At 41.8% G+C, this 25,000-nt stretch overlaps 2 protein-coding genes across 7 annotated transcripts in view; both read right to left on the reverse strand.

Annotated features, from left to right (window-relative positions):
* SNX14 (sorting nexin 14) overlaps positions 1-7,374 on the reverse strand; it is a 48,876-nt gene extending 41,502 nt beyond the window's left edge. For 2 of the 3 annotated variants that reach the window (XM_074150836.1, XM_074150835.1), the window contains exons 1-4: positions 7,235-7,374; positions 7,018-7,138; positions 6,036-6,112; positions 5,845-5,923 (exon numbers count right to left, since the gene is read on the reverse strand). In XM_074150836.1, coding sequence (XP_074006937.1) covers positions 5,845-5,923; positions 6,036-6,112; positions 7,018-7,138; positions 7,235-7,374 — 417 coding nt within the window. Of the gene's footprint in view, positions 1-5,844; positions 5,924-6,035; positions 6,113-7,017 lie in introns of all 3 variants that reach the window. The other variant, XM_074150837.1, reaches the window with a different exon arrangement.
* A 15,741-nt stretch (positions 7,375-23,115) lies between these two features.
* SYNCRIP (synaptotagmin binding cytoplasmic RNA interacting protein) overlaps positions 23,116-25,000 on the reverse strand; it is a 26,347-nt gene continuing 24,462 nt past the window's right edge. For 3 of the 4 annotated variants that reach the window (XM_074150859.1, XM_074150860.1, XM_074150861.1), the window contains one exon: positions 23,116-25,000. This exon is cut by the window's right edge and continues 1,006 nt beyond it. The gene's annotated coding sequence lies outside the window, so the exon portion shown is untranslated. The other variant, XM_074150857.1, reaches the window with a different exon arrangement.

The following is a 25,000-nucleotide window of genomic DNA, read 5'->3' on the forward strand; positions in this document are numbered from 1 at the left end:
CCTATGTGTTAAACGATGCTTTTTCTGTCTTCCTCCACCTTTGCTATGCACCTCCTCATCAAGAGAACGACAGAAGACCATCTTCTGCTTGGAATGGGAAGTGGACTTGGCCTGCCTTCCAGCACAAGCCAGGGTACTCAAAGGGGGTACAATGCACCCCTCTTGAAAGAGCTTTCTTTATCCGTGACTGCTACTTTGGAACTGACAGCCTGTCCATCAGGCACGCATCACCGCAATTTCAGTTCATTGGCTGCTAACAGAACTTGGTGGCACTCTCTCTGCCTACAAAAGTTTCTAAAGCCACTAGAAGAACTGTTTCAAACAGTAAGAGACTTCATTCTTCCCACCAGCTAAGCCAAACACACGTGGTTCTGAGAAGATCTGGTTATTAAATCAGCAAGGAAAGAAGGAAAGACACGAGACTTGATGACCCGTCCCACTCTGGATAAAGTCTCCTTGAAATTCATCCCATGTTTCTAGTAACTGACTTCCACTTGAACCATTTCAAGCTTGCTAGTGTTTCTCATCACCTCCTACTTCCACAGCCACACTGCAAGGGGGGACTTTATGGTAATGATTCCACAGGACAATGACATGTAGATAATCCCACCAGCTAAAGACCTGGAGGCAGTGTGCACAGAGACAGGCAACTACCTCAAAATGTACTTGAAGTCCCAATATCAGAGGTCAAGACACCTCTGTTCTACTAGAACCCAAGTTCTCTATATGGCCATAATAAAAAAATGCCTTGACCCTGGACACACAGGAAGCAGTCCCTATTTGCACATTTACTGAACACACGGCATGGCAGAGGCAGTTCTGGATGATGCTCCCCTGAGACTGTATCAGTGTGATTCTGTAAGTCAGAAAAAAACCTGTCACATCATCCACTGTGCTGTCGAAAAGCACCAGGAAAGCCAGACATGTGTACCCACTTCCATTCTAGCAAGACCAACAATATTATTCAAGCTCAATTGCTCACATTACGCACACATGCCAAGAGCAGACAGGACATCTCAAAGAATGACAGCTGATGATAAGCAGTTTCCTTTCCTGTAAAGTATTATTCTGCGGTTTTAAGTACAAATGATGAGTCATTTCATTTAAAGCCTACCTATTTTTCTAGCATTTTGCAAAATGACTAGTTCTACTACATGTACCTCTGCTATGAAGACAGGCTGAGAGAGTTGGGGTTGTTCAGCCTGGAGAAGAGAAGGCTCCGGGAAGACCTTAGAGCCCCTTCCAGTCCCTAAAGGGGGCTACAGGAGAGATGGGGAGGGACTTTTTACAAGGGCACGTAGTGATAGGATGAGTGGTAATGGCTTCAAACTGAAAGAGGGGAAATTTAGATATTAGGAAGAAATTCTTTCCTGTGAGGCTGGTGAGGCACTGGAACAGGTTGCCCAGAGAAGCTGTGGATGCTCCATCCCTGGAGGGGTTCAAGGCCAGGTTGAACGGGGCTGTGAGTAACCTGCTCTAGTGGAGATGTCCCTGCCCATGGCAGGGGGTTGGAACTCGATGATCTTGAAGGTCCCTTCCAATCCGAACCATTCTATGATTTTACACGAGCGGTTTTGAATTGGTAAGAGATTTTAAGCGTAAAACCAAACGCAGCAGGTAGCAATACAAGCAGCAGCTGAAGAAAAAACAAAGAGAAGTTATTTTCTAGCATGCACTGCCACACTGCAAGCTGGTCAGTTTATTGCTGCTGAGACAAGCTCTCCGTGGACTGCCACAGAACAGAGCCCAGTTGTCAGGAGGAGGAACTGCAGAGCCGAGCGATGAATGATTCAGGAGCAGGTCAGAATTACCAGCCCCAATCAGACTGGAAGGGAGCAAGGCTTTGGTAAGTAAACCACAAAGACAATTTGAAAAGCCTTAAAAGAGGGTACATCTAGATAGCTGAGACCACTTCCTGAGGGCAGAAAAAGCGATTCCCCACAGGAAAGGATGCAGGCCACCGTGCTGCTACAGGAGTTCAGGACTGGGAAGGAGCACGTTCAGACAACAACCGATTTCTTGGCATGCACATGTCCATTTCTTACTCTTAGAAAAGAAAAAAAAAAAATTCTGGTCCCTTAATCAAGTCAAGAATCTGAGAATTTAAGAAATAAGGAAAAATTTGTGAGATGAATAGACAGCATCGTGATCCACCGTGGCACTTCTTTCAAGCTGCTGATCGAGAGTAGTTGAGCAGCTTTCCACAGATTTGACTTGCAATCATCCCTCACATAGCAAAAATCAGACTGCAGGGGAAGAGCTGAGTTCCTGAACTGAACAATAGAGTTAAATTCTCCTTCATACAATCCATAACACCTGAAATTATATACAACATCACAGAATCACAGGATTGTCAGAGTTGGAAGGGACCTCTAGAGATTATCTAGTCCAATTCCCCTGCTGACATAAAACTGACCGACAGACTTCACATCCTAATTCAAAAAGAAAGAAAACATTGGGGAAACTAACATAAAGCACAATGGATTAGAAACTGGAAACAAAATTATATGTAGGTCATTGCACTACTCCCAAAAGTATTGGGAGATGCATGGTTGAGGCAGTTTATAGTTCAACTAGAATAATAAACATAAATGAAGGGGGGAGGAAAGTCCAAGTACAGGTTTTTCTTATTGTTTTAAACCACGTACAGCAGCTGGATAACCAAAGCAATAATGCAAAAGATGAAGAATTTGCCAAGTGAGACAAACTGTCACCACAATCCAAGAGAGAAAAATCCATACTTGTGAGAAAAACTTGGATTTCTTCTGATTCGAGTGTGTATTAAATTATCCTGTAAGCACTTGAAGACGCAAGCTTAAAGACTATACAACTGATTCAAATTAGAAACATTTGGAAATGAGAACATTGCCAGAATTCTTCAACCTGCATAGGAAGAACTAGAAAAACTAATCCAGAATAAAAGATAATCCCAGTATTATTCCAAGTATTTGAAGAATCTGCTTTTTAGAAGCAGGCTGCACTCCTTTAGAATCTCATTAATCTTAATTCAGTTCTCACTGTATCAGCTTCCCTCTAATGTATGACTGACCCACAGAAGGAAAGAAGAGCAGTCTCTCCTCCTTCCAACCCTAAGGAGTCAATCCCATTCCAGGCACACATTACAAGCTGCTTCCCCCGAGGAGATCAAGAGAAATACGATGTGGGCAGCAACCCCTGTTGCCCTTTTAACCAGAAGAGTTGTGATAGGGAACAACCACTACAAAAAGACATTGAGGTGCTGGAGCGTGTCCAGAGAAGGGCAATGAAGCTGGTGAAGGGTCTGGAGAACAAATCTTACGAGGAGAGGCTGAAGGAACTGGGGGTGTTCAGCCTGGAGAAAAAGAGGCAGAGGGGAAACCTTATTGCTCTCTACCTGAAAGAAGGGTGTAGAGAGGCGGGGGTCAGTCTCTTCTCCTGAGTCACAGGCGACAGGACAAGAGGAGATGGCCTCAAGTTGCACCAGGGGAGGTTCAGATTGGATATTAGGAAAAATTTCTACACCAAAAGGGTTGTCAAACAGTGGAATGGGCTGCCCAGGGAAGTGGTTGAGGCACCATCCCTGGAGGTATTTAAAAGACGGGTAGACGTGGTGCTGAGGGACATGGTTTAGTGGTGTTTTTTGTCAGTGCTGGGTTGATGGTTGGACTTGATGATCTGAAAGGTTCCTTCCAACCTCGGCAATTCTACGAATCCATGAGATTTCTCATTTCAAATAGTATCCTACAGAGGTGAAAACGGTGGCTGGTTGTCTGGGTCCATCAAAGATGATTACCCTGACTCACTGCCCCAAGAAGGCACAGAGCTCGGGCCTGGCACTTCCCTCTGGTTAAGCACCCAAAGAAAAGGAAGGAATGAGAAACACGGCACAGATATACAAAAGCCATGCCTACAGTGCTAAATAAAGCAGGGCCAGGGACCTGCCACTGAAGTAAAAAGAAACAGCAAAGAAAAGCCCACACCACTTTGGTAAAAGCAGAACTACAGCAACAGCACTCAAATACAAAATGCCAATGTGTAGTAACACATCTTAAAGATCAGTCTTTGAAGATAACTATATATCATATATATATAACTATATCTTTCATCAATTACCAATCAAGGAAGCAAAAAAACAAACCCAAAGAAAAACTGCTCTTCAGATAGCCCTTTTTCAAGAGAAAAGAACAAACCAAAATTCCTGATTTACAGTCTTATTAAAAAAACAGGTATTTATACTATTCTTCTTTGAGTAATCCACTAATTTATTTTTTAGACAGATTTTATTACAGTTTTGTTTCCTGATTTGATCAACACACAATTAATTTCTCTTTCAGTAATTTCACCTTTCAGTAAGGTCTCTTAATGCTTGGCGAAACTACATTTTTAGGAGATTCTAGTGTCTGAATTTGTGAAAATATTTACTTTATGGCCCACTATGGGATGGAGGATTCAAGGTCTCAGAGTTTTCGAGCCTTGCCAGGTGCGGGGACGAGGAGAAGCGAGACCTGGGCACTTGACCCAAGCTGCAAACAGGGTTATTTCATATCATGAACGTCACATTCAATAGAAATTAGGAAGTTTGCTGAGAAGTTCTCTCTCTTCCCTGATGGCTGTGATCCTGAGAACTCCTTGCCCCGGTGCCAGAGCCCTGAGCCTTCCCTTCCTCCGGAAGCCACAAAGCTCACAGTGTCCATCATTTACTGTCCCCTGCTGGGAGCGCGCAGCTTCCACTGATGGAATGGGCTGAGTATAATCCTTGTATATTTTATATTGGCATCGGGATCAATAGTGGATCTTTAGCATTATCAATTTTAATTATGCAGTACTGTTCTCTTAAATCGGTTAATAATTCAGCACCCAGGTTTCCTTGGGTTTTTTGCCCAATTCCCCTTCCCACGTGGGGAGGGGTTCATCGGGCAAGAGAATAATTGTCTAAATGACAATAAATTGTTGTGTCTTCTTCAAACCATAGCACTTTGTCTGGTGATTTTAAATAGCTGCCATCACATTATCATCTTCATTACAGAAATCTTATAGCTGGAGCAATGATCACTCAATCTTCACTTTAACAAACTAAGTAAGATGAAATCCTTAACTTTTCAAGAATCAGACTTGTTAAATTATAATTGTTGTTTCCTATATACTTCCCAATTTATATAGATGTTTCTTCTATGTTCTAGGCATGTTACTACAGGAACGGTCACATCTGCGAAGGACAGGGAACTGCTGGAGAGGGTACAGCAGAGGGCTACAAAGATGATGAGGGTCCTAGAACTCTCTTGTAAGGAAAGGCTGAGGGACTTGGGTCTTTTTAGTCTGGAGAAGGCTGAGGGGGGATCTGATCAACACCTATAAATACTTAAAGGGTGGGTGTCAGGAGGATGGGGCCAGTCTTTTTTCAGTGGTTCCTGTGACAGGACAAGAGGGAACGGGCACAAACTTGAACGTAAGAAGTTCCATCTAAACATGAGGAGGAACTTCTTGACTTTGAGGGTGGCAGAGCCCTGGAAGAGGCTGCCCAGAGAGTCTCTGACTCTAGGGACATTCCAAACCCACCTGGACACATTCCTGTGCAACCTGCTCTGGGTGACCCTGCTTTGGCAGGGGGGATTGGACTAGATGATCTCCAGAGGTCCCTTCCAACCCCATACCATTCTGTGATTCTGTGACTCTATGTTAACAAGTAGTCCATCTCGCCTCTCTGCTCCCAACATACATTCTTTTGATTTGATTTTTACAGAAGCAAGTTAACATACACGGGAAGTGCATCTGAACTATCTACTGAACCAGAAGTAATAGGTCTAAGAGACACATAATAAAAACTCACTGAATTTCAAGGTACTAAAGACATGAAGCGGCAATTACCTCCGAGAGCGATGCATCAACCTTGGAAGACACTTTCAGATCCAGCCATGGCTGATAGTTTTCCAGAAGCAAAGTGGGTCTGCAGGAGAGCATGGAAAAGTTGATGTCACAATATTTAACTGAAAATTTCCTAGTGTTATGTGAAAAATATAAGAAATAATAGGCTTACCGGTGCCAGGTATTTAATTTACCTGTGCCTCTTGCATTTGACCTTTCCACATACAGCACAACTGTGACCGTGGGGAAATAGCTCCGGCAATTCTAGTTGCTAAGAGAAGATATTTGGACAAGTTTACATTCTTCAAAGTGATGATGCTCTTAACGTACTGATACATTCGTGAATTTCCCTTTGGAGTATACAGTTGCAGAGAACTGAACAGCATAAAGACAAAGCCTTTCTCCCAGGAACAGGGAGAACCAGGGAAGCAAGGTAACAAGGCACGGTATGAGAAACGCCTGAATCAAACAGAAAAATTGCTTCCACTAAAACAAAGTTCAAGGGCACCGATACACTTTCACATCCCCAGTCATCTTCCCGTATATCAGTCGGTCTAATAACAGACCAGCTGGTTTCTCTACAAAACTTGCCTTACTCGTAGCCTTGAACTATTGCAACTATAATAGTTTTAGTCCTATGAAATTCTACACGAAGCTGTTTTTAGTCAGAAAACAGCAATTTCCTTTGGGAATGTTTTTTTTTTTTTTTTTTTCTTTGAAATGCAGTACCACTTAAAGAAGTTTGACTGCAATCAGCAAAGGAGCCTTAGCGCTGACTTGCCAAAGGAGGAGCATCTTTAGGAAAGAAAAAGCCTCAACGAAAGAGAATGCAACCTCGTAACTTCTCAACTACGTGCTACCCAAATAGCAAAAGTGAAAAATGAGTGAAACAGCAAATAATGTCCACGATCACTCCCAACAACTGGCTTTACAGCCATACCTAGATTTAACAGAGCTATGCAGAAACGTATAGAATCATACTACAGAATCACAGAATGAAGAATCCAAAGTCTTAATCATTGTATATTTGCTACAAAACACCTATTGATTGGTGGATACGAGCTGTATTGATGTGCAGTATTTCTGAAAGCAGCCACAATTACACAAGAATTGCTACCCAGGATAAATCCTTCCTAAATTTAAAGAAAGCACAAGAGCACTAACAGACATATTTACCTTGGGTTTATACTTTATTGTAAAGAGAATATTGGGCAAGAGGGAATCCGGTCCCAGTGAGCAGTAGAAGGTGACGACACCAGCCACAAACGACCAGAAGATCATTAAAACGTGAAGGTACCTTTTAAACAAATAGGGAGGAAACATTACCGCACGGCAAGGTACCAGTGCTACACCGGGCCCGGCTCCCCCGCCCCGCCTCAGCCCTGCCGGTTACCGGTTGAGGAGGAGGGTGGCGGCGCCCAACCCCAGGAGGAGGCAGCAGAAGAGCGGGTACTGCCGGCAGGTCTCCCGCAGCACCTCGGCGCCCCGGGCCCGCTGCCGTAGCCGCTGCCCGGCCGCCCGCAGCCACCTCATGGCGGCGGCCGCTGCCCCCTCGGCGGGCCGGGCACCGGGGCAGGGGAGGAGAGGCCGGGGCCGGGCTGGGCCGCACCGCTTCCGGTCCCGCCGTCACGTGACGGAGGGGTGGGTCACGTGACGGCGGCGCCGGCGTCAGCCACCGCCATGTTGTTTGGAGGGGGGGGGCAGCCCGACGTGGCGGCGGCGGCGGCGCCGGGAGGTGGGTGAGGCGCCACCGGCCCCCAGCGCGGTGCGGCTGCCGGGCCCGGCGCTCCCGCCCCTCCTTACCCCCACACCACCAGCATCCCCGGCGCCGCAGCTCGGGGGAAGGCGGTCGGGATGGAACGGGGCGGGGGTGGGCGCCCTTGAGGCCTGTGAGGCGGGACGGGATGGGGCGGAGGGGGGGGGGGGGGTCCTGGGACATGGCGGTCGCTGGCGGGGAGAAACGGCGGTAAGGCCGCCTGCAAGGGGAGAGGGAGAGCGGAGGAGGAGCGAGCTCCCAAGGCGGGCCGAGCTCGGACGGATGTGGGGGAGCGGCCGGCTCCCGGAGAGATGCCGCCGGCAGCCCTGCGGTGGAGAGCTCGGGGTGGCGTGTGTAGCCTCTGCCCCGTAACAGGCTGTGCTGAGCCCCGTAAATAGAAGACCTCTGATGCCAGAAAGCTTACCTAGTTATAAATACTTAGGTTGTGGGCAACTGGGGGCTCCCAGTGCCGAGCGGCCAGAAACCGCTCCATCTGATTAAATGCTCTATATTTAGATGATGACCAAACGAAATCATTTCGATTGGGACGCTAAAACCGTCTAAACACCTCTCAAAAGTGCATAATTGCTTATGAAGAGAAGGAACGGGGTAGAAAACGTAACAGACTTCCTTAACATCAGTAACTATACAAGGTTGAGACACTGAAAATACACTAATTCTGGAATGTAGTTTATTGCTAGTGAGAACAATTTAAAGCCGGCTTCACACGAGTAACTGCCTTCTAAACAGTGTCACAAACTTTTCAACCTGCCTGAACACTTTTAGCAACTCTGTCGTTATTCTTAGGAAGCTCAAAGTTATGTTAATATATTGACACGACTTGTTACAGGAAGATTAGTTCAATGGACAAAATAAAAGTGCTTAAAACAACTGGGAAATCTCACTGATAGAGGGGCTTCTGAGTTGCCCACGTGAAGGAGACCTGCTCAAGAAGTACGTGCTGTTATTTTTGAATTATTTTGAGACGCTGCCATGGCCTTTCAATATTCATTTGCCCTAGCCCCACACAGGCGTATTTGGTCTAATGGTAGGCGAGTGCATATGAAATACTTCCATTGAGAAGAGCTGTGTTTAAAGCTGTGTTAAGGAAAAGTCAGTGTTTGGAAGGTGAGTCAATATCTAGAAACCAAAAGCTGAAAATAGCTTTCAGAATCTTTGCTCAAACGTTTCGTCATTTTATGCAACACTTCCCTTGACCTCCAGAGCAGGTGCAGCGCTGCAGTTTGACTTCAGTATGTTGACCTTTCCCAGACAGCTTGGCATAAGCCCAGGGTCAGCTTGAATTTCTTTAAGAGCCTCTGCACAGTATTATTTCATGTCAGTCCACATGTTTTCTATTAGGAAAAAAACCTGAACAAATAAGGTGCTTACACACAGCAAGTCTCCATACAGTCTATTCAGAGGAAATGAATTTTCCTTAGAAGATACTTTTTTGCTACCTGCTTACCTTATTCTCCGCTTTACTGCTTGTGACTTTTAGTCATTTATTTTGCAGTGGTTTTAATACGGAATAACTTTTTTAAAAAAAATCTGCAATTCTTAAAATACTTCATAAAGGTGTCACAGCATCACGTATCTGTAACGTCGGAAGTGACTTGCACAGCAAACCACCAGGAACAAAACTCAATTTCCTGCTTCCATTTGTGTTCTCTGCTCTTGGTAAAAGTTTGTTTAATATGTAGCTTCACCCTTTAGGGTTATGTTTATTTAGCCCAAAATTGCCACAAATTCACATTTGGCACTAATTGGACCTTATCATCTGAGAAGCTGTGATATTTCCTTCAATTCGCAGACTTTACACGGCCCATCACCCTCTGTAACCCTTGCCCCTATGACTACTCGGACTGTTCTGCTGCACTGAAAGACATAAAAATATAGAAGAACAAAAGTGAAATATTGACACCACCAAGATTTTCAAAATTCTGTTGCTTTTACGTGAGAAATAAGAACTTTAGCAGTTCCCCAGCAATAGCAAGTCTTTTTCTCTTCCTGTAAGTTCACAGAATCACGGAATTGTTGGAGTTGGAAGGGACCTTCTAGAGATCATCTAGTCCAACTCCCCTGCTGAAGCAGGATTGCCCAGAGCACATCACTCAGGACTGCATCCAGGCAGGTCTTGAAGATCTCCAGAGAAGGGGACTCCACGACCTCCCTGGGCAGCCTGTTCCAGGGCTCTGGCACTCACCGGAAAGAAGTTCTTAGGAAGATTCTCTGGAGAACTGAAGGAGAGAACATGCATCTGGAGATGGCCTCTGAAGCACCGTGGCCAGGACTGGGTTATTCTGGAAAGCTAGATTTTATTTCAATATTTAAAATGTATAAGGATCTTTCACTTACCATACAAGTCCTCTTACAGAGTCAGTTCTTCATTATTATTTTTTTTTTTTTTAATAGCAACAGAAGATTGCATCTTCTGGCATTCAAAAAATCTATTAGTGTACATTTTCAACATAAAACATGAAACTCTATTTGTTGGCTGAATAATACCAGTTTATAAGGCCAAGATTCTGTTTACCAAAGTGCCTTTTTTTTTTTAGCTTAAAAAAACCCTCTTTTTTGTTTTAATAAACCAGGCAGTGAACCGTGATACACAGATTCTCACCAGCTGATTGCATTCGATTTACTCTGCAAGTCTGCTTTTGCTCTTTTCAAGGTGTTACATGTTTATCTTTTTCAAGGATGAAGGATTGCATTATATAAGGTATATTTGCCCAGCAAGGAATTAATTTCCCTTTATAAATTATTCCCCACAAGTCCCTGATGGTTTCTTTGGGCCCTTCCTAGAAGTTAATGTGAAACCTGTTTAGATCCCAAGAAAAGGAAGCATTAGTAGGTACTTTAGGGTTGACTTTTTAAGCTCAAAACTTCAAAGAGCATCCATCAACAGTTACTGGTTTCAGTCTGTGAGAGAATTGACTGGGCTTTGGATTCCCAGATAAAAATCCCACTCAAGTTGTTTTCTAGAAGAACAGGGAAGCTCAGCTGCTCCAGAACAGTAAGGAGCAAGACGGCAGGCGGTAGGGAAAAATTCTTTATATAAAAAAATGGGCAACATAATTCGCAAAAGATCCCCGGTTTCCACAACTGCAGGGGAATGAACTGTCAACTGCCATTACACAGATTGAAAAATGTTGTTTGTTTGTTTAGAAACAAATTCAGCAGCAACAGAAGTTGAAGGGGAGAGGCTAAAGGGTTTCAATTATAACGGGCCACTCAAAATTCATCATCACTTTTTTTCTTAAGAGACTGTAAAAATGCAATTCAATTATAAGACCTGAAAATACCTACCAGGCTGAAAGCGTGAAGTTACTGACTGGCACCAACAAAACAAAGACTTTCAGGGAAAAAAAAAAGCCAGGGAGACTGTTCTGGTAAGGAAATTCAAGTGAAAGAATCCACTTAAAGTGACGCAGAGGGTCAGTTGTGTGCCCACAGAAAAGGTGCTGGGCAGAGAGGTGCCGAGGAGCACTGAACCTATTCAAATTTCCCTGGGAAAAGCAAGGTCCATTTGGGGGAAACGTACCATTGAGAAGAAAAAAGGAAAATAAAGACAACATGCTAGAGGCAGTTTTGCCTTGAGGAACTTGTAACTCTCAAGGAGAAAGTAAAAAAGGTCAGAGCACAGAGCTTTTCCTCGAATTGTTTACATGAAAAGGATTTTTCTGAATACATTCTTTTAAAAGACCAGATACCAGAGAAAAAAAATATGTATTAAGATGAAAATAATTTTTCCCTATCAAAAACTAAGTTTACGGGACATCAAAGGAGAAGGATATAGAGCAGGAAGTTGCAAGGTGGGTGCGGAAGATGACTACGGACAATAAGAAATAGAGGCCTGCAAAATTAAAAAACACACACAAACCAGCAAAAAAAACACCATTAAGGAATATGTAAGAGGCACTAGACCTATACAGTGGCCATTGGAAAAAAGCTTAAAGAAATGAACGTTTGGTTTGTGGCAACATTTGGCAAAAGGTATAAGTCCATGGAAATTTTGTATTGGTTCACCTGAAGGGAAAATAAGCTCTCTGGATACACACCTTAACCTAGTATTAGGTGAGAGCTGAATTGGTGTGTGCAAGGGAAAGATCTGGAAAACGTAATTCCTTCCAAAAACCTCGGCTGGTCAGGGAGGAATAGCAAAAAATAATAATAAAAAGAAAAGGTAGCTGGATGTCAAGAATCTGTAAGAAATAGTTTGTGAAAGAAATTAACTGTACCAACACAAATAGTTAAAACGCTGCCATAGCACATACTTAAGAGCTCAGTCTAAATGAAAATTAAGCTGTTTACTTACAATGGGGATAAGGAAAACCCTGCCTCGGATACGCACTTGATAAAAACAGCTATGTCAGGTCCTGAAGGGAGTTTCCACTGACCAACTTTGAGGTCAGTGGGGGAAATTACTTTCAAGTAGGGAGTTTGAGGAGGAACTTGAGCCCTGTTCCCTCGATTCAGCTGAATTTAAAGGTGTCAAGGAAATCCTTGTAAGAGGACATGTGTTTCCATTAAAACCTTGCCAAGTGTCGCAGCACCGATGCCTCGTAACTGTGATGAGACCTGGAGAATTTAAAGCTAGTGTAAGTTTTTCATCGCAGATATTCGATGGATTCGTAGAACAGCTGTACAGGATCATCAAAGGTTCAGCTGGGTGAGCATCCCATTTGTGGTGATGGCCATCAGGGGATACATACCTAGGAAAAAGTTGTAAAATAGCAAGAATATAATAATGCTTTCCCAAAACATTCTTTTACTCTGATTTGCAATCTTGGCGACATCCTGAGTAAGAATTTTTTCCCCTACGTTTCCAGTTGTTTTCTCAACAGCCATGAACTTTAACATCCACAAAAATCATGCAGCAATGAGTTCCACCCCTTATTTATTCTTGTGTGAGCGAAGATACCGCTCTCCAAACATTCCTGTGTTTCATTTAGTATTCTGTAAAAAGAGATGGTGAAAAAGCACGATTGCTATTTCATTTATCAAAATACTTCGGCCACCTGAGCCTAAACTGTCTTTTCCACAATGAAGATTCCTGCTCTGGTGAGTTGCTCTTCACACAAAAGCACTTTTGTACCTTTTATCATCTTTGTTGCTCTCCCTCTCCTTTTCCAGTTTTATCATCTTCTGGTTTGTAGTATCTTCTGGTTTGGAGCATCTCCCTTATGAAGAAAGGCTGAGAGAGCTGGGACTCTTTAGCCTGGAGAAGAGAAGGCTGAGGGGAGACCTTATCAATGCTTATAAGTATCTCAAGGGTGGGTTGAAGGAGGAGGGAGCCAGACACTTTTCAGTGGTTCCCAGTGAGAGGACGAGGGGCAACGGGCACAAGCTGGAACATAGGAGGTTCCACTCAAATATGAGAAAAAACTTCTTCACGGTGAGGGTGACAGAGCCCTGGAACAGGCTGCCCAGGGAGGGTGTGGAGTCCCCTTCTCTGGAGATTTTCAAGACCTGCCTGGATGCAGCCCTGAGTAACATGCTCTGACATGCTCTGGGCAATCCTGTTTCGGCAGGGGAGTTGGACTGGATGATCTTTATGGTCCCTTCTAACTCTAAAAAATTCAGTGAAATTCAGTAGTGCTGGAGTAGGGACAGGCTGCAACAGGGGGGAATAAAACTATTCAATAAAATAGCATTCAAAATTATTTTTATTAGTAGAACTAATACCTTCTTAAATTGTTCCATAACTGTTCTTTTGCCCCACTTTAGTGTATTTTAGCACTTTAGCCTATGAAGATTTATCTTTTTCCTTTATTTGGACATTAACTCTAGTTTTTGATGGATTCTTTTTTTTTCCATTTTAGGAGCGAGACAGTGACAAAAAATTCCCAACCTAAAGCCTTCACATACTCGGGAAGTTCTAATCAACACCCAAACTTGCCAAAAGTAAGGGAAAAGCCTAATTATAACTAAAGCTTGCTGTTGAAGCCAGCTTCTATCAGAGAAAGCTTTTTACTGATGCTGACACAATCATTATCAGCAGATAGAATGGACATGTAAACTCAGATCCAGAGGATGAGAAAATCTGGAGGAGTTTGTTGGTGCCCGGCAAGCTGGTATCCCAAAGCCCGTTGCTTTAGCTTCTGTGGATACAGCTGTAAATGCCTGGAGTGTTTTTGCCAGGTCAGAATTCCATAAGAGATTATTTTTAGTTCGAGCTACCAGTTTCTCCCACAACACAAAGTATGTAAAAGCAGTATAGGGGAAGAGTTGAGCACCATTAATTATCACCCTCAAAAAGTTATTTGTGCTTCAGTGAAGTCTTTTCATCAGACACTGCCCAGGAATTGTTACAGAACCAGTTGTATAACTGGGATATTGTTTTACCATTTGTTGGCTGAGGACGTATGCAATGAATTTGTCATTTTCCTCCATTTAAATGGTGCAGAGCAAAAACGGAGGCATTTTCAGAATGGTTAAAGAGAAAATAAAAAGCTGTAAGATATAAATCTTCTGTTTCCCTGGCAAGAATATTGAATATATGACAAAAGCAAAAAAAAAAAATCTGATTTATGCTAAAAGGCAGAATGCACAAGATGATACTATGAAAGTGCCCGAGCAGAGGGCTGCTCCTCCTCATACGTAAGGATGAGTTTTGAGACTTTTGGAGAACAACTCTGTGAAGCACGTGGGCAGCTCGCCTGGATTACTTATTTTATGGTATAACGTGAGCGTATAGCTCCGTGGCAAAGCTCCACTACAAGAGGAATATGGTAATTTTAATGAGAGGATTTAATAAGCGGGGCTCAGCACCATGCTCTGCCAAGGCCAGGCTTCTTTACAGCTCGTGGCTGATCAATGCTATCTTTATCAGAGTTCCTGAAGGTTTGCCAAACCTTTTTCCCCTGCCAGATGCTGGCTTTTTTTTTTTTAAATAGAAAAGCGGTGTTATTATTATATACCACTTCACCTCGAGCACTGGCATTAATGGTGCTTCTTAGAAGCCAATGATCCCTCTGTGGGCCTTTCAGCAGACAAACCTTGGCAGGACGGAAAGCCACGGTCTCTCTCCCGGAGCAGCAAAGAACAGTTACTGGGGATTCCTCCAGATGTTCTACAAAGGCAGTTCCTGGTTATGGGGCACACTTGCCACTTGCAGGGTGGTTTTCCCTACAGCATCCCTTGGGAAGGGACAATGCATGCGTAGGCAGGTAAGAGGGTTTTGAGTCGCTTGGAAAAGGGATAAAGTGTGAAATCAAGAAACAAGGACTATTTAGATGATTTAGCTAATTTCTGCAAAACTCCGCTACTTAAAGTTTTGCTTTATTTTTTTGTTTTATTTGAGTAAGTGGTATTCTACCTAAGGCAAGCACTGGAGCTTGTAGGGTCTGAGATAGTATGGAGGACTCTTACTCAATATTATTCTAAAAGTTCCTAAATCCATTTCTGATCTGTGACTAAATGACTTCCTACTCTATAAGCTACGTGGCTTCTCTTTGGTTTTCTCCAAAAGTACAAAAGAAATGATTTAAAATCCAAGGCATGAAGTTTTGCCTCTTTCGCAGATATATACTTTAAAATATATATATGTATTAATAAAGGGGCATTTTAATATGAAAATCAGCTTACCATCTTTCATATCAAACCCTAAGGAATAACATTTTCTTCCCCTACAGAAGCTCTAAATCCTCCAATCTAATCTTGAGTTTGGGGTATTCTCTCCAAGTCCAGTTTATAGTATTCCCCCCCGACCCCTCACTCAGGAGTTACAAGTGAAGATTGATGTCTTTGGGATTTCAGCAGATGCCCAGAAGGCACCTTGTAACACCACACACACAGCGGGGAGGCCTCAGATAGACCTCAGGTTGGGGTCAGTGCAGTTCAGATGCAAGGAGGAAGACATTTTTGTTTGGTTTTTTTTTTGTTTTTTTTTTTTTTTTCCTTGAGAAAGTAGATTTTGCTTCAGAAAACACCAAAATGGAGAAAGGATTCTCTAATACCACCCAGGTTCCTAGCAGCCCACGTACGAGTCTCATAACCACTATTTATTTAAGACGTGTAGCAAGTTCTTCACTGCTCACCATTCAGCTTGGATCTGGTAAAACACAGATCAAGTACAAACCTGTGGTGTATTGTCCACATCCAGTGTGGTCCTGGGATATATTATGGTCAGAAAAATTTGAGTACCAGCCAGCCTCCACTCTGAAAAGCCCATGTATCTGGTGTTCTCCTGGACCACAATGGGGACCAGCTGTGCTCCACTTGCCATTTTCCCCTTCAGTTGTTTGTTAGGGCTGGAGAAGTCAAGCTACCTATAATGACTCCCTCTTCTTTCCTGAAGCCCAAGGGTAATAGTTAAAAGCCAGCAAAAGAAAGGAACAAAACTGAAATAGTGGATTATCTGGAGGAGCAGTTTTGGCAGGAGACATGGAGTTAGTGCATTTAGTCCAAGGCGTCTTAGATCAAAGCTGCTCACCTGAGTTTCACCAAGAGCTTAGAACTTGCACCAGTCTCCACTGGATGCTCACCTCCCATTACTTCTACAGTCAGGAACGTTCCCATCTCCCATTGAGTCTTCCGAGGTGCTGCTCACCGTGCTCACCTGCAGAGAAAATGACAACTTTTCCCCACTGAAAGCTGTCTATGACAACAAATGCTTCTGTACATCCTGACTGCTGATGAGGGAGACAAAGCCTTACCTATTCTTGATCCTCTTTTAACTCGGTAAGGAGACACCCTCTGGGCAAACTACAATTTGGCAACTGTATTCTACCTTACAGGGTTCCTCCTTCAGCCTTCTCCTGCCTTACCATCTCATACAGGCTTTTGCATTTGAGAACCTCAGAATAAAATTCCTTTTGTTCATGAGGTGTTACTTTTTTCATATTAAGACACGTAAGCTCTAGCCTAGACTTGAGGAAATATAGCATCTTCAAAGTTTATAAGAGCCTTCATACTGGCTCTTAACGTCTTCCTACCTCTTGAGGGTCCCAGATGTCTGTTTCCAAGGACATTGTAAGCACCTTCATTTCTGAGCACACGTGAAGACCACCTCCAGTGCGGAATACAGCTGTGTTTGGGCCATCTGCACCACCAGGTCTCTAATGACAAGTCCTGGCCTGGTCCCAAGAAACAACCGGCCCCTTCTGTCTCTCAGGATGCTGGGCTCGTAATGCACGCTCTTCCAGAAAAAACACAACTCTCTACAAGAAGCTGGTGTCCTTGGGAGCTCTTTGGGCCCATCCCGAATTTGAAATCTGCAAAGGGGGCTGCTCAGTTGGCATCGATTCACCCCAGCTTTACACGCGGAACCCCCATTCTCACTTTGTCCCCAGCATTAAGGGACATTCAAACTAAGACTTCGCATGCCACATTCCCTCAAGCATCACTGAATTAGGAGGCGTCATCAGGCACTATTAATAACAGTTTTTCTCATTACCCTAATTGCATCCACCCTTTAAGGGATTATTAAGGGCAGTGAGTGGCAAACATGTTATAGAAGAAAAGATGAAATGGAAGAACTCCTCACCTATACTGAAAAGAGGTCCATCTTTGGAACATGTAGCTCAGATATTCAGGACAGGCTCTTGCTTTCCAGGGGCTGACACTACGAGTTCATCTCTTCAAAGCAGCAGGTTTTCAAACAGCAGCTCTAGGATGTCACTCGCCTCTCAGAACATGACATTTGAAACGGAATTAGGCATCGTAACAGGGTTTTCAGCATTTTTATATTTTGCCCTGTTCCAAACCTCCTCCCTTACAAGGATACTTCCGGACAGATAATTTTCTTCTGGAATTTCTACCAAGACAAAGCAGCCCTGAGGATTACGGCAGCGAGGACAAGTTCTTCTTACCTTTTGACATGCGATCCAAGGACCCTGTACCTGCTTTCAACCTGATGTTTGGATCTGGGCAAGATCCATCAGTGGACATTCCCTTCCTGTGGCGCTCGCAGCGTGCCCGCCTTCCACAGGAAAAGGAGAGACCGAGTCACAGCAGCAGAGATCCTACTGAGCTGGAGGATGAAGTGCTCTTCTACCTTGTGGTTCGCCAGGTTCTTTCCCAGACCATTTTGCCTTTAACTCTATAGACTACAGTGGTGTAGTTCAGGCATATTTAAGGGCTGTCTTCTCCCACAGGTACAACAATTTCTTTTCCCAGCTGTTCCATCACCTTATGTTTTCTCAGGGAGCAAACCATATGGTTTGTTAAGAGCTTTCCCAAGTGGGGAGTGTTTGTGATTCCATCCCTCCTAGGTTAACCCTTTAAATACAAGACAAATATACTCCTTAGTATTTCTCTGAGGAGAACTCCCCTGGTTGTCATCACTGCTTTAGAAAAAATAAAAAGGTATTTACAGAAGACTCTGCAAGTTTTCCTTTTCACAGGGACACTTGGTTCTTTGAGATGTCCGAGTCAAGATGCATCTATTTTTAAGCTGATAAATACAACTTTAGTTTTTGAAACCTGAGCTCTCTACATCACTTTTAACATGACTGAGGCAGAAGTACCAAGGTTATCACATGCATCTCGCCTGCTCCATATCTCAGAATTCAACCCCTATCACCTATTTAACCTGCACACACTTAGGAAGTGGTGCATATCCAAGTGCTCTCCTAAACACCTTTTGGAGATGGGACGGGAGGGGAAGGGTTGTGTTAGGTTTTTTTTCCAATATATGCATTTTTGTTAGATAGATAAATTCTAGGATATACTAAATATTTGTTTAATAGTAGGGCATTTCTTCACAAAGTCAAAAATTTACCCTGATTCTAAAACACATGCCTTGATTACTGAGCTCTAACGGTACCCAGCCATCTGATCTAAAAACCAGAATTCCTAAGTTAACGTGTCCTTGTATCTTTAAACAGAATTTGAACCGTAATGTTTTGATCTTTGTGTAATTAAGTAGAAAAAAAAAAAGGTTGCTTCAAAAGGACTTAGAAATTTAACAGATGCTTAAAACACATTATGCCTGACCGTCTCGTGTTCTTCCTGACTACAAAAATCAGAGTGGATCATCACCTGCCCGCAGCTGTACCGAGTTACTACCCTGGCTGTTCTTTACTAACTCCGCGGGAAAACTACAGAAGCTTTTTAGCATACCCCAGTACCAAACAATCTGCTTTAGCGTAGCCCATCACTGCGGGTCATTTGAGCTAACCTTGCCGAGATGCGACCACCACCTGATTTAGCTCAATGCCATTTGTACCCTGGGGCGAGGACACCTTCGCGCACCTCAAAGCGCATTATGAATTGGGAGGCCTCACTTCGCAAAAGCTTTGCCAGCAGCACTTCTTCATCATGAATCTGTATCCTCCTCCTGGCTCACCACTCCATGAAAGCAGTTCTTCAGAAATGTTACATGAGGGCAATAAACTCTGAAAGTTTAAACATGCTATTGAGAAAACAAAACTCTGTACTTCCTATTAGAAATCCCTACTGATTTCAACAGTTAACCTAAGAAAAGGCTGACAACCTCAAAGAAGCAACTCTCAGGTCTGAGACTTAGTGATCGGTTCATGCCATACAAATAATACGATCGTATTCTTGGACCACCTGGAATGGTTCAGAACATCAATAAGCCAAACTCTGTAATATAATTTCAGATTAGTATACCATAAAAAAAAATGCCAAGTGCCATTTATTACATTATTATTACCATTCCCACTGCAAAATCACATCTATGCAAAAACCAAGTTGCAAAACAACACACCCACACAAGGAAGTTACTTCAAATCCAATGGATTTAAGGCCTTACAGATCCTTCTTCATTTCAACTGGAAGATCGACCTCACTGGAGTTAATCCCATGATGGATTTTTTCTAAAAAGGGTTTTCTGAGAGGTTGTGTTAGCTTTATGAAGATAGAGCGGAGCAAGACAGCTGAGATTACTCAACTACATGAACGCAGCTTCCACTTACTGCTGAGGCCAAAAGCCACCTAAAGCTTGTGGGACCTTCAGGACTTCCAGTGAGAGAAGTTAAGACCATTTTTTTTTCTTCCTTTACATTCAAGTCTATTCTTCCATTAGCATGAAACCTGGAGCACGTTTCTTCATTTGCAAATTTTGACAGATTTTAACAATGTACATGCCGTTGTTTTCTTTAAAATAGCTTTTAATCACCTCACTTATTTAAAACCAAGTGTAAACTAACATCTGTCTGAAGAAGTGTAGGAATAAGGGACAGTCTCGCTAGACTACTTTAAGTCAAAGCTACACACTGGTCACTTCTTGGTGACAGCACTACTCACATATACACCAGTGACTGTCACCGGAGGTTTGTCTTCTGCTAAAAATATCAATTTAAGCACATATAAAAAAACCTCAAGAATTCTGTTGAAAACTGTGGATTGGAAACAGGTTACCTTGTTACAACAACTCTTTGTACTGGAAATAAAAAAAGGTTTCATTGCACTATCCGATGGAAGCCCTTGGCCACAATCTGAAACAAGTCTTTTTTTAACAGCCACTTCAGCTTTTCCAGCTGCAGGGACTAGATATTTTTATCAGCATCTCAAATGCTGTAGTATTAAGAGACTAAATTTACCTTCCAATTGTGATATATCTGCATTATGAAAAATCTTAATTATCATTTATTTTAGACTGGCTCTCACGAGTGTTTCCTAATACTGAGCTTCATTTTAAAGTATGCTGAAATCGCACCTTAAGAAAAGCCCTAATTTACTAATGGAATATCTGTATAATTGCCTTTGTTGAATTCTCACAGGGAAAGCTTTGAAATCCCACATTAACTACATTTAGTGAGACAGTTTTTAAACAACCACTACTAGTGAAAAGAATTAGGTGCATTCTTCATTCCGCTAAAGAGGAAGAAAAAAAAATAATAATCTGAGAAACGTTCCTTTGGATATCAGAACGATACTGGAAACGCTACACTTGGAACCAGGAACCCAGCATCCAATACACTCAGTTCCCGGCTTTCAATGACTGACTGTGTTCATGGAAAACCCCTTGAACTACTATGATTGCTACCCCATCAGTTTAAAAATACAACCCAAATGATGTATGAAGCATTTCAGAGATTTTTTACATCTGAACTATCGGATTACACTCGACAGATTTACACTCAACATTCATTTCGCATTGAAGTGCGCACGCTAAAATCAAAGAGTTAAAAACCCACCACCGCCCTAAGTAACTGCAGATGAGGAGTCAATTAAACAGCCTCCTGAAGTTGGATTTTAGATACCGCAAGTCATTTTAAGTACTAGAATGTCTATTTTTACTTACCGTTATCTTCTGTGCAGTCAAGTGGCACAGGCTATTCTACTGGCTGCGCAGCACAGCTAAGAACGCATTTCATAACTTCCTTCGTGCAAAGAAAAGGAACGGGTAAGATTCAATGTCTTTTCTACACATTAGTGACCAAAACAAGAAAAACCGTATCGTAACTACAACTGTGCGAACAGAGATAGCGAACTGTCATCATTAATCAGCCAAATGGATCCAGACTAGAGGGAATCCAGATTTCTGGCACTGCAGGTTTTACCTAAATGACCGTCAGAAACGAAGGGTTGGCTTTGGAGTAGACACCAAGTTTCATGAACTCTTGGAACTGAAACGTATCTTGTGATTCAAACTTTAAATATTCAAGCTGTATTTAATTACCAATTACCTACATAGTACAACTGTGTTTTCTAGACTGTCACAGATGCTTCTTTTTTTTTTTCCAAAAAAAAAAAAAAAACCCCAAAAACTTTGAGCACGTAGTTAGAAGTCTGATGATGTAAAGAAGTTTTCATGAAGATAGCTTAAAATAATCAATGTAACCCAATGTTTCCAGATGAGCTCAGCTGTGCAGCAGCCACTCAAGAGCTGGCCATTCAAAAACATGAATGTTTGTGGAAAAAACTAGTAACCCATTGGCAAGAAAAAGATATCATTACATGAGACAATCATCCCTCTCTCCAAATTCCAACTGACAAATGAGTCCTAGTAGTGCTTTTCAGCTCATCTATTTTAACACTCAAGGCTAAGGAGTACCAAAGAGAAGATACTTTTTCATGCGGTGGATTTTAAAACACTAACACTTGCAAAGCGTTGATCAGATGACTATGTGAAAATCAGCCTCCCAGAGAAAAAGAGTTTAACATCAGAGCTTCCAGGAAGCTCTATGTTTGTTTGCACTAGATGGCTGTAAAGTAAACATTATTAATTTATTCCCCCCCACCCCACTACTCGTATTAACGATCAAGGAATCTTCAGCTCGACTTCCTCTCCTGGTGCCACATACCACTTTTATCCGACAGAGCAAATGACAGAGTACAATCTGGCATTTCCTCTGCCCAACTAACACAACTGGCTCGCTCCAGCCAAGAGATGGATGTGCTGGTGCTGGAATTAATTCAGCAGGACAGACTTTTAAGTCTATCGCAGGCAGTCAGAATTGGGATTCACAAGCTTCAGCCTACCAAACACAAACTCGAGCTCCAACTTTACTGATTTCAATTCTCAGAACACTATATTGTAAAGTTTATTGCCTTATTTCCTACTTCCAAAACTTGCTATTCCATTTTAAACAACTAACATTTCCCACTAAGTTTTCACTAATACAAGTGAGGGAGTAACAGTCTTAATTTTGTGGGATGCATCAATTTGAACACACTCTTGTCAGAAAACGTTACATGTGTTTGTGTCCATATTGCCTTTCAGTTTTATTTCTTAAGACAAACCTCTCCCCTCACTGTTGTAAGGAAGCATCAAAATAACTGCTAGGCTGAACAGAAAAGTCTCCAAAGAATTATCAAAGGCGCAAAGGAAAAGAAAAAAGTTGCAGCCATATATAACATTTCTATCCTGAAATATTAAGTTGGGAATCCTACCTTCAGAGGCGGCTAAGTTTATTTTAAACTCTGACATGCCCCTCGCCCCAAACAAGAACAGAATTAGTATTCCTTATTTCACATTTTAAGATAGTACTTAGGTAAGTTGTACAATGCAGAAACTCAGAAACTGGTCTTAGTATCTGTAACAGCAGCCTTCTGGGTCGTAACAAATCTCCTCTTTAAAAACTAAAAAAAAAAAAAAAATAAAAAAAATACAGTTGTATGTCCTATATTAAACCCTTCAAGTAAAAATGAATATTAAAACAAGAGTATACTTTAAAAAAAGCTATGTATTGGAGTGTTTATAAACCAGAAGTGTTAAGCAGCAGCACCTTCCGATTTCTTATTAAATTCAACTTTAGGCTTCAAATTGAAGAACACGTTACAAACCGATGTGGAGCTACACTAAGCTTCTACTCAAACCTTTGCAGGCGTTTCAGGAAAGAAAGCCTCCTGTGAGAATAAACAGAGGCAGCACAATACATTAAAGTCAACACTTGCCTTCAACACACCAAAAAGAAACTGTGTGTTAATGTCCATTTGTCACCAAAAGCACCCCCGCACGAGATGGGTTATTGCTGTAGAACATTTCACGTTTACCAACACCTGAGTGCAACCAAACTGATGTTGTTATATACGCACTCACCCATTCTCACCGGTATTTCCACTTAATAATGAACTGGTTTTTCTTTACACAATTAAATTTAAAGCTTTGAAAAGAACATTTTTTTGATTTGTTTTCCCCCACAATATTAATCACCACATGCAATTTAGTTTTCTGATCATTTTGCTAAAAAACTGCACCAATATCAGAACAGTGCAAATCATATTTAATTTTAAAAGTTATAATGGCTTGAGTTCATAATTAGAGGGAACACTGTCAAGATCTTGGTATTTTGCTGACTCACCATTGCTTGCATTCCCTTAGAAACAAACGCTTTCCTGTCAATTTTGCCTTTTTTTTAAAAAAAAAAACATTTTTTTAATTGTAGTCCCCCATACTTTTATCAGAGCTGAAATTAAGGATATGATCCACAATTTCAACACATGTAGCGCCTCAATAGCAATTTTTTTTAATGCACTTCCATCAACAGTTATAATCCCATAAATATATTATCCCCGCCCCGACATATTTCCAGACTAAGAACCAGTCACCAGCACTTGTGATCCCACAAGCGTCTTCAGTTTTTCAGCAATGGAGAGATTTCAAGATGAAGAAATCCGAGGGCTTCCCCCTCTCCGACAGCCCCCAGGGTTTTCATTTTATAGCAAGTTCAAAATTGGTTTCCACATCTTGACAGTGTTCCTTATAAAACCATATGACAGTAAAAGTGCCAGTAGGCATGGCAACCTCTGTGAAGGGAGCATTGAAACTCCTTGGCACTGGGAATGCCAGCACCAAGGATTACATTGAAATTCAAAATTATACTTAAGGCTACAATTAGCAAACCCACTTTCCATAAGCCTAATATTCTAATCACTAGATTTGAAAATTCAGAAGCTAACGCGACTGTATATACTTTTATGCTCAAATTCGAGGAAAAAAAGTTACTTTTCTTTAGCAAGGGCAGTATATGAAACTGTGGTAGCAAATGTCTCTTACGCGTTGACTACTCATTTCACCATCACTCACTTACTTTGTCTTAAAGTTCAAAACTGGCAAGGCACATTTACATATTCCAATGAATACTTGACAATTTTAAATTACACTTCATGTCCCAGCTATCCCAGTAATTGACATACAACATACTAAAATGGTTTATTAAGATAACAAAAAAAAAAATCAATTAATGTGAAACATACAGGCTATTGGCAACCACTATTCTAAAAATTATGTAAATACAAGTAAACATACTGAAATGTGTGCGATTCTAAGTTTTTAACCAGAAGATCTCTGTACTAACACACATTTATATTAATGACACATAAAAAAAATAAAAACTTTATTACAAAAATAAGTTACACTCGCCTCCAGCTTACAGTATAAAACAATTTTATTTGCAGGAATGCAAAATGATTGTTTGCCATGAGCATTTTCAACATATGACATGTCTAATTTTGTTGAAATTTGCATTTACTGGGGGAACTGGTGTGTATAAAACCTTAATTAGGTATAAGCTTCAATTTTCATTGTGGTGCCTATGGGTATGTAGTATAACTGCAGTATCCCTTTGGGCAGGGGGTTAAGGGAAGCTCTTTATGCCAAGTCCAAAGTAAGTTATAATTTTATCTACCTTTTACCTATACGAAGTTGGACTTGGCAAGGTTCTTTTGTTTTTGTTTTGTCTTCTTTTTTTTTTTAAGGGTGGTTCAATAGAGGATGCTTCACCACTGAACACTCACTGTCATCAAGGTGCTTTAGAAAATTAAAAACATAGCACAAATGATTGTACTCTACTCTACTCTACAGGTTATCATGATCTGCGCAAGAGAAATGGAAAGCTGATCCACGTGTTTTTACAGTGATCAGCAATAAGAAATGCACTAATGAAAACATACCTTTTACCTAAAAAGCTAAACTACAGCCATATACTATTCTATGATTTATGAAAAACTTCAAAATATCCAAATGTCAGGCTTCACTGTACAGTT

The sequence above is a fragment of the Numenius arquata genome, chromosome 7 (genome assembly GCF_964106895.1).
Source record: "Numenius arquata chromosome 7, bNumArq3.hap1.1, whole genome shotgun sequence".
NCBI lineage: Eukaryota > Metazoa > Chordata > Aves > Charadriiformes > Scolopacidae > Numenius > Numenius arquata.